The sequence below is a fragment of the Maniola jurtina genome, chromosome 5 (genome assembly GCF_905333055.1).
Source record: "Maniola jurtina chromosome 5, ilManJurt1.1, whole genome shotgun sequence".
Taxonomy (NCBI): Eukaryota; Metazoa; Arthropoda; class Insecta; order Lepidoptera; family Nymphalidae; genus Maniola; species Maniola jurtina.
This window is the reverse complement of record NC_060033.1, coordinates 5,580,657-5,590,877: the sequence shown is the minus strand read 5'-3', so window position 1 is coordinate 5,590,877 and position 10,221 is coordinate 5,580,657. Positions and strand designations below refer to the sequence as shown.

The following is a 10,221-nucleotide window of genomic DNA, read 5'->3' as shown; positions in this document are numbered from 1 at the left end:
GGCTTATTCGAAGGGCAACAATACTGTCCTATCGTCTACATTACAAAACAAAGTGTTCACATTTCCGTAACATTTGAAAAAAATAAGAAACTCGAAAAAAATATCGTAAAATTATGCAAATTCACAAATTATTATTGTAAATTACTGCAAAAACACTCCCGACAACCTTTTTTATTTTTTAACCCCCGACTCAAAAAGAGGGGTGTTATAAGTTTGACGTGTGTATCTGTGTGTCTGTGTATCTGTGTATCTGTCTGTGGCATCGTAGCTCCTAAACTAATGAACCGATTTTAATTTAGTTTTTTTGTTTGAAAGGTGGCTTGATCGAGAGTGTTCTTAGCTATAATTCAAGAAAATCGGTTCAGCCGTTTGAAAGTTATCAGCTCTTTTCTAGTTACTGTAACCTTCACATGTCGGGGGTGTTATAAATTTTTAATTTACACTGATTGTTATTTACTGCATCGAGATATTTTGAGCTAAGCTACAATACAACATTTAATTTACAGCTGTATGTCTAATATTTTAAGAGTTATTGTTGTTTGAACATAGCGCATACGCAAGCAAAAAGGGGCTTTTGTTAACATTTATGGCATTCACTGCCATTTTGCTTCACCGTAGTACAACATACGCCAAGTTTTATTTTATTTATTAGATCCGACTATATATTTGCATTTGCTTATTTATTATATTTGCTGCCTCTATTGTTCCGCCGTTTCTATTTTTTTTATGAAGCCTAATTGTATATTTTAATTTATTTGTCACAAAAACATAAAACGCTGTCAGTTTATTTTATTACGTACAAGTAATAATTAGCCTCCGTTTAAATTTTACTAGCCACCGGCGAAATCATTTCCCATTAAGTATAAAATTATTAATTAAGCTAATAAGAGTAGTATTTACAATTATCAATTCTTTTTGACTAACTTTATTTAAATATATTTAGTAATTATACAATTTATAAACATTTACTGTTGCCATAATGACTTTATGCTTTACGGAAAACGCAAAAACTAGATGATGCCCGCGACATGGTCCGCGTGGATTTTAGTTTTTTTTTTATTTTTTAAATTCTGTGAGAACTCTTTGATTTTCTGAAAAAAAAATTTCATGTCAATTTCCGGGACGCAAACTATCTCTGTACCAAATTTCATATAATTTGATTTTCTGGGATCAAAACTAATCTATACATAATATATCCGTCCCCGGGATGTAAGCTAACTTTGTACCCATCAAAATCGGTTGAGCCGTTGGGCATGAAAAAATAGCAGACAGACACACTTTTGGTTTATAATATTAGTATGGATAAAGTGAAGCAGCACATGTTACTGACATGAAAAGTTTTATTTTAAATTATTACTAATTAACACCGAAGTTGGATTTGGAAACGTGATAATGTTAGTCTATAAATTAAAAAATCTCCAGTATCAACATAGTAAATTTTTGTTACCATATTTATCTGAATGTATGTATTTATCACTTAATAAACAATGACTCAGGATTAATCATATCGATAGAATAGAATCGTATAAAAAGATTTAATACAACATATTGATCTTTAGTGTCCATAGAGTCAACAATCTGTATAAAATTAGAGCGGTAAAAAATGAGACTAAAACTAATATCAATATTATGTTACGCGATTGTATTAACAAATGTAGAATCGGCAAGAATTTTAGCAGTGTTTCCATTTCCATCAATTAGCCATCAAGTTGTATTCCGAAAACTGACGCAAGAGCTTGCTAATAAGGGTCATGATATAACTGTGATAACGCCTGATCCCGCGTTTCCCAAAGGTGGAGCGCCCTCAAACCTCAAAGAAATAGATTTACATGAAATATCTTACAAGACATGGCAAAAAATATTTCAAGATGACTTCAATGTCGAAAAGAATAGTTTCAAGTCTTTCTCTGAAATAAGGCGTATGAGTATTTTGATGAGAAATCTATTTAGAACACAGTTGCAAACTCCCGAGGTGCAACAATTATTGTCTAATAAGACACAAAACTTTGATTTGATACTACTAGAAGGCCTGATATACCCTGGACTTGTATTTTCTCATATCTATAAGTCACCAATAATTCTAGTGAGCTCTTTAGGAGCTGTTTATAATAGTGAAAAAATTATGGGCTCACCGACACATCCATTATTATATCCACCACCTTTACATGAAAGAATTTATAATCTTACAGTTTGGGAAAAGATACAAGTACTCTACTATCATTACTCGGTCGAGTATGCACTATATTTGAATGAAGCCGATGATAACAACTTCATCCGTCAAAATTTTGGACCAGAAATTCCTCCCATAAACGAATTATATAATAACGTTGACATGTTATTCATTAACATACATCCTATATGGGCAGACAATCAGCCTGTTCCACAAAATGTTATTTATATGGGTGGAATACATCAGTCGCCCGAAAAGGAATTGCCCAATGTAAGTATGTCGCTTTATGTTACTAATAACTTATATTTATTTCTGCCTACAAAAAGACTATGCAAATCATATTTTTGATGACAGTAACTTAAGTTACCTTTTTATAAAAACTATTACAGGAACTAAAAGCTTATTTAGAGTCATCGAAACGTGGTGTAATATATTTAAGTTTTGGAACCAATGCTTTGTCTGGAATGATACCACCTGATAAAGTACAAATGATGATAAAAGTCCTTTCCAACTTACCCTACAACGTTTTGTGGAAATGGGATAAAGAAGAACTACCGGGAAAATCTGATAACATCAAAATATCGAAATGGTTCCCACAATCGGATTTATTGAGTAAGACATAAATTATAATATAGTTCAATGAAACGCGCTTATAATTTTGAGATTTTATCTGAAATACCCCCTCACAATAAATTGTAATTTGTAACGTTCTCGATTTAAATAAAAATAATTTTATGACCATTGTTGTTAGATCCTGTAAAGTGAACTTCATATTATAGCCCATCAATCTTTCAATTACAGGACACCCAAAGGTTAAGCTCTTCATTACGCAAGCTGGGCTTCAATCTACAGATGAAGCGATAACAGCTGGTGTACCACTTATTGCCATACCGATGTTGGCAGACCAGTGGTACAATGCGGAAAAATATGTGAAACATGGCATTGGTAAACAGCTGAACATAGAAACCCTTACAGAGGATATATTAAAAGATGCTGTTGAAACTGTGATCAAAGATAAAAGGTAGATATTAAAATATATTTTCAAAATTTAAAGCATTGCTTTCTAAATATAAATATAAATTATTCATTTATATACGCTTACTACATAAGATTATATTGTGTATTGGGCGTAAGTACTATCCAACACACCTAGTCTCTCCTTTCACCTAAGGTTGTCTAGAGAAGATTGCTTTAAGCAATAAGGCTACCTTTGCATACAATTGTTCTTAGTTTAAGTGTTCGTTTTTTTTTCTTATTAAAGCTTTAAAGCAACAAACTTTTCTATTGATCTATCTATAGCTCAATTACTCCCATATTCTTTTTTATTCATCTGTTGACAGGTAATATTGTACAAAATGTACTAAATGGATGTTATGAATGTACATTTATCTTTTACAGTTATAAGGAGAACATTATTAAACTCCATCAGTTGATGCGTGATCAACCAGAGAAACCATTAGAACGTGCAGTATGGTGGGCAGAATATGTCATAAGACATGGTGGCGCCAAACAGCTAAGAGCAGCTACAGCAAATATGTCATATGCGCAGTATTTTGAAGTTGATCTTATACTAATTGTACTTTCAGTGTCCTTGATAGCTTTAGCTGCTATTGTAATAGCTATTGTACGAGTCATTAATTATTTGAATAATTTAAGAGGAACAACTAAAATAAAGTTTAAACTTCATTAATGTCTTTACAAAATAAGACGTAACAATAATATTATGTACAGGAAGGTTTAAATTAGTAACTTATAACAGCTTTTATATGTATTTAAGTAGGTTATTCTCCTGAATTTGTCAAACACCTTCATTAGTTTTAATTAATCTCTAGGTTCACTGGTTTAGGTACTGACCGGCTCTCAATCAGTCATTCACATCTTACGGTACTATTTCATGTGTATATAAAATTTGTATAAAAAGCAAACGATAACGTATCTTAGTGTTATCTAAACATAACATCCTATTTAAGTATTTATCTAAGAGCTGACAGTTACTTGTTATGTACGTATAATTTTCCAAGATATTGCTGTTGTAATTATATAAATATTTACATGAGACTTTATATATGGTGTCTATTAAGAAAATAATGGTATTGTATTTGTAGTAAGGTTTTTAAGTTCTAAGTCACATTTTAGTGAAAGAATTATCAAGTTTGTATTCTTACATAGAAAAGTGTTATCACTAATTATATTAAAACAAAATAATTGACTATTTTGCATATTATTAATATCATAATCCCACAAATATGTTTTAGTAAATCGTAAGAGTGTTATTGAGATAATAATTATAAAAATGGTGTCAAAATTTGTGTATGTGTTGATATTTGTCTATGTAATAGGAAATATAAAACCAGCTAAAATATTGGCCGTGTTTCCTGTACCTTCAATTAGCCATCAAGTTGTGTTTCGTCCAATAACTCAAGAACTTGCTAAAAGAGGCCATGACGTCACAGTTATAACACCCGATCCAGCATTTTCTGATGGAAATACTCCACCAAATTTAAAAGAAATTAATGTTCATGATATATCTTATAAAACATGGCGCAACTTATATATGAATAACTACAAATCTGACGGCAGTAGTACGAATTTCAATATTGTACGGCTAAAGTGGACATTGCTAGCAAAAATAGTCGCAATACAGTTAAAATCACCTGAAATTCAGGAAATCATTAATGATAAGGATATCAAGTTTGATTTAGTATTACTCGAAGCTATGATACGTCCTGCACTTGTTTATTCTTATTTTTTTAAAGCGCCAGTAATCTTAGTGAGTTCGCTGGGTGCTATCTTTAGTAACTCGAAGGTTATGGGTATGTATACACATCCAATATTGTATCCTACACCACTTCAGAACAGGATTTACAATCTTACGCTTACTGAAAAATTGATCACACTTTATAAGTATTACTCTATTGAATTTGCTGACTATTTAAATGAAATCGATGAAACTGACCTGTTGAAAAAAATGTTTGGCTCAAATGTTCCGCCTCTGAGTGAGCTGTATAACAACATTGATATGTTGTTTGTCAATATTTATCCAATTTGGGCAGATAATCAGCCAGTTCCACCAACTGTTTTGTATATTGGCGGAATTCATCGAACCCCAGAAAAAAAATTACCAAAGGTGAGATTTTTAAAATATAGAGAAAAATTAAATATTTTATTCTAACTTCAATAAATTTTGACTGTATATCTCTTTAATCTGAAAATAATCGTTAACCTAAGAGAAAAAATTTTTAATACTTAGTCAAGTTGAGGTGAAAGGATCGGAGATTTTCATGATACTGCAATGAACATGAAATTTTCTTTACATCAACAGGATTTACAAACATATCTAGATTCTTCAAAGAACGGGGTGATATACTTGAGTTTTGGGACAAACGCACTAGCAGGTGCAATACCAGAAGATAAAGTACGAATAATTGTCAAAGTTTTGTCTGGTCTTCCTTATGATGTTTTGTGGAAGTGGGATAAAAATGAATTACCGGAACAATCTGAAAGTATAAAACTATCAAAGTGGTATCCTCAATCAGATTTATTAAGTAAGTAGATCAAGGTTAAGTTTTAAGATTCTTACGGCTGAATAATGAAACGAATCTTTGCACAGAACGTTCCACCTTGATTGTTTTTTAAATCTTTTTTTGACCAAATTTTATAAATTATTATTATCTACTAATAAATAATATTATATTACATATGTATATATTTAAAAGCATTACAATACGTTGCAGTATTCTGTAGCCGGATAGTATTATTTTAAGATATTATTATCAAAAATGGGTTCATAGCTTAATTAATACAAAGAAGTTTTCAGGGCATCCTAAAGTCAAACTATTTATTACACAAGCTGGACTCCAATCGACGGATGAAGCTATAGCTGCTGGTGTGCCTCTTGTTGCTTTTCCATTGTTCGGTGACCAATGGTATAATGCAGAAAAATATGTGAAACATGGAATTGGTGAAAAGCTTGATATAGAAAACTTATCAGCAGAAGAGTTTAGAATTGCTATTGAAAATGTTATTCAAGATGATAGGTGAGCATACTATGAGCATACTATTACGTCAATACATCAAATGTAAGATTTACAAGTAAATAATTAAAAATCGATTTATTTTAAGCTATCGGAAGAATATAGTACAACTTCGACACTTAATGCATGATCAGCCAGAATCTCCTCTTCAAAGAGCTGTATGGTGGGTGGAATATGTCATAAGACACGGTGGAGCAAAACATTTACGTCCACCTTCAGCAAATATATCTTGTGTTCAATACTTTGAAATTAAAGTGTTATTTATTTTACTTTTAAGTGTACTAATAATATCAGCAATAACAATAATAGTTATAGTTTTTATATTTAAGGCTTTTAGTAGATTTATTAAAGACGAAATGACAGTTAAACTCGATTAAAGATGTCATGTAATAATAATTTGTCTGTTTATTAATGACACGAAGATTTTTTGAGCTGCGATACAGAATTGTATTATAATAATGTTAAAAAAATGGCCTCTTATTTTGAACTTCTGTGAAATTGTGTTTGTAGAAAAACAAAAAAGCTACTTTTGTAAAGATATAGAATAAATACTATTCTTTGATATTTTATCATTCTTGTCATAAAAGTTTCCAATAAGTTTAGCTTAGACCTATTTATGCCTAAACTTAGCTATTAAAGCTGTGTGTATTTTTGTTATCCAGAACTGTAATCAACCAAGAATACAATAATTATTATTTACTAGCTGACCCGACAGACTTCGTCCTGTCAAAAAGATTTGTAATGTGGCAGTTTTTGTGCCTACGTATTTTAAAAAATTCCAAAAAATTCTCCTGAACAGAACCGTTGACGTTAGGAACACACCTACATTGCTTAGACAACAGTGAGTGCTTGTAATTTAATATGAACTTTATACCATAGCAATAAAGCTCAAATTGACTACGTTTTAGTTAGAAATCATTTGTATGAGAAAAAGAAAAGGGCTATTTTTAGGGGTTTTCCAGCAATAATTCTAATTTTTCTCGCCGTAAAAACCATCCTTGAACTTCAACGAACATTTTAAAAAAAGATTTGGCCAAATTGGTCCAGGCGTTGTTGAGTTATGCGCTTACCAACACATTTTGCGATTCATTTTTATATTATAGATCAATCAAAAATATTCCGTTGTAAAGCCGTAAAAAGTAAATAAAAAAATCATAACTCTATCTGCTGTTAGACTACAAAGTTATACATAAACTTAGTTGAGGTTACATCACTTATTTGATAGTATATCTCGAGTGCGTTAAATGGTGTTAAAAATAAAAATAATGTCAAATGAGTACATTTTTAAAATGGTCTTAAAAAATTTATCAGTGCTATTAATTTTGAGTGTAATTGTAGAAATTAAATCTGCAAAAATACTAGCTGTGTTTCCTATGCCTTCAATAAGTCATCAAGTTGTGTTCCGTCCATTAACTCAAGAACTTGCTAAAAAAGGTCATGATGTTACAGTTATAACGCCAAATCCAGCGTTTCCTAAAGGAAATTCCCCATCAAATTTAAGAGAAATAGATATACATGATATATCTTACGAATTTTGGCACCAATTTCAAATTGATTATAAAGCTGATGGCAATAGTATGAACTTCAATACCATTAGACAAACAACGCTGTTGCTAGCAAAAATGTTTGTAACACAATTACAATCACCTGAAATCCAGGCACTAATTAATGACGATAGTAAAAAGTTTGATTTAATATTAATTGAAGCTGTTATGCGACCTGCACTTGTTTATTCTTACATTTTTAAAGCACCAGTTATTCTAGTAAGTTCTCTTGGTATGGTTGTCAACTACCATAAGGTTATGGGGATGCATACACACCCATTGTTATATCCCTACATGCTTCAACCAAGGATCTATAATCTTACGCTTACGGAAAAACTTTACCAGATTTACATGTATTATTCTGGGGAATTTGCTGATTACCTAAATGAAATTGACGAAAATAAAATATTGAGAAATGTTTTTGGTTCAAAAGTTCCTCCTCTGAGTGATCTTTATCTCAATATTGATATGTGTTTTCTTAACATTCATCCTATTTGGGCAGACAATCAGCCATCTCCCTCCAACGTTCTCTATATTGGCGGGATACATATTGTACCGGAAAAAGAGTTGCCACAGGTAAAATTTTATAAATTATTCATATTATCATGCTTTTATTATGAACAAAAAAAAATAGAATAAAACAAAAAAAAAACGTAAACAGTGACTGAGCTACAAGAAAATTGGTTTATAATAAAAGTATTATAGGTAAGTCAATTTTACTTTTACAGGATCTACAAGAATATTTAGATTCTTCAAAGCACGGTGTAATTTATTTGAGTTTTGGGACAAATGTTCTAGCAGAAATGATACCTCCAGATAAAATACGAGTAATAATTAATGTCCTCTCAAAACTTCCTTTTGACGTTTTGTGGAAGTGGGACAAAAATGAATTACCAGAACGATCAAGTAATATAAGAATTTCGAATTGGTTTCCACAAGCGGACATATTAAGTGAGTAAATAGAACTTGACGTAAAATATTGAAACTTTTTGAAATCATATTGTTAATGTGTGCTTGTGTAATAATTAAAAAAATTTACAGGGCATCCTAAAGTTAAGCTTTTTATCACACAAGCTGGGCTCCAATCAACAGATGAAGCTATAAATGCTGGCGTTCCACTTGTTGCAATACCTATGTTAGGAGACCAGTGGTACAATGCAGAAAAATATGTTAAATATGGTATTGGTAAAAAGCTTGATATAAAATCTTTAACAGCCGAAGAGCTCAAGAGCGCTGTTGAAACTGTTATAAAAGATTACAAGTAAGTAAAATACGAATTATTATTTAAAGAAATTCTTGGTCATTAGATAGATTATTTATTGATTTCACGGATTTAAAATGAAACAATTTTGAGTACTTTAGTGGTTTCAGCCAGTTAGAGTGAAGATTAACTAGATAATAATGAATATAAGACGTAAATTAACGCTAATGCATAATGGAGGTAACAAGCAAGACGTGACACAAGCACTGCGTTCTGAAATCATCGTTGTCAAAAAGTTTTTTAAGCTAGCTAATGCCCGTAGCATCGTCCACGATAATTTAAGTTTTTTTTTAAAAATCCTGTAAGAACTATTTGGTTTTTTGGGAAAATTACGTTAGGCTGTTGCTTTGTTTTGGCTCTGATTGAAGAATAAATCAACACATAAACTTTTGCATTTATAATACGGACAGTGATATAATAAATATTATTTTTTTCTTTTCAGCTATCGGAACAATATAATAAAACTTCGAGAGTATCAGCGTGATCAGCTAATGCCTCCTCTTGAAAAAGCTGTGTGGTGGACCGAGTATGTCATAAGGCATGGTGGGGCCAAGCATTTGCGTTCCTCTGGCGCGAACGTATCTTATACTGAGTACTTCGAATTAGAAATTCTGTTTATAGTTATATCAGCAGTATTAACCGTTTTGATTTCGATAATATTGATCTTAGTTTTGTTCGTTAAATTAATTAAAAAAATGATAAGTTACAAAATTAAAGTGAAAACGAAATAACTTTCAAAAAAGTTCATCTCTTTGTTAGAATTATATATGTATTCGAAACAAAATATGTGAATTTTTTTTGAATTTTACAAAACCATAGATAGTAGCCTAGATAAATGAAATATACGCTTAATCATCATAAAAACGAATAAGAAAAGAGATCTAGGCACTACACAATGTCACCTAATAAATTCGCGAGCGAAGCGAGTGCGGAGATTTTCCATAATTTTAAGGAAACAGCCTAGTTTGCCGTTATGGATTGGCTGGTCCTTTGTTAACTGTATGCCTCCCATATATTTTTCTATCTGAAGAGAAGCTTATGTAATTTTTATACACCAATGACGCACCCAGGTAAAGTGAGTTAATCAACAGGGTAGAAGGTCTTTTTCACTTTACCTTACAAAGTCTGGGCTTTATGACTAAAGAGGTAACAAATTGCACGTTTCGACGCGAGAAATAAAATGAGAAGCTGATTTTATCCAAAAAATGAACG

The 10,221-nt window shown here is 31.3% G+C and overlaps 2 protein-coding genes across 2 annotated transcripts; both read left to right on the top strand.

The window, feature by feature from the left end:
• The first annotated feature begins 1,491 nt into the window (after window positions 1–1,491).
• On the top strand, window positions 1,492–6,897 carry LOC123865767. The gene is made up of 8 exons (XM_045906989.1): window positions 1,492–2,440; window positions 2,560–2,782; window positions 2,972–3,191; window positions 3,569–3,855; window positions 4,405–5,297; window positions 5,493–5,715; window positions 5,988–6,207; window positions 6,293–6,897. Exons 1-8 carry the CDS (start codon window positions 1,604–1,606, stop codon window positions 6,579–6,581), a joined length of 3,192 nt encoding a protein of 1,063 aa, XP_045762945.1. The 5' UTR covers window positions 1,492–1,603; the 3' UTR covers window positions 6,582–6,897.
• Window positions 6,898–7,314: 417 nt separating this feature from the next.
• Window positions 7,315–9,719, top strand: LOC123865703 (UDP-glucosyltransferase 2-like; the record flags this gene model as incomplete). The annotated part of the gene is made up of 4 exons (XM_045906910.1): window positions 7,315–8,324; window positions 8,477–8,699; window positions 8,790–9,009; window positions 9,452–9,719. Coding segments are annotated over exons 1-4 (1,587 nt in total), but the record flags the coding sequence as incomplete, so codon positions are not given.
• Window positions 9,720–10,221: the final 502 nt, after the last annotated feature.

What these genes read in the sequence shown, in the direction of transcription:
- LOC123865767 (XM_045906989.1), top strand. Translation starts at nt 1,604, where the DNA reads ATGAGACTAAAACTAATATCAATATTATGTTACGCGATTGTATTAACA. An exon ending in TCCTCAATCAGATTTATTAA is followed by an intron (nt 5,716 to 5,987) that starts GTAAGTAGATCA and finishes AGAAGTTTTCAG; the next exon opens with GGCATCCTAAAGTCAAACTA. An exon ending in AATGTTATTCAAGATGATAG is followed by an intron (nt 6,208 to 6,292) that starts GTGAGCATACTA and finishes ATTTATTTTAAG; the next exon opens with CTATCGGAAGAATATAGTAC.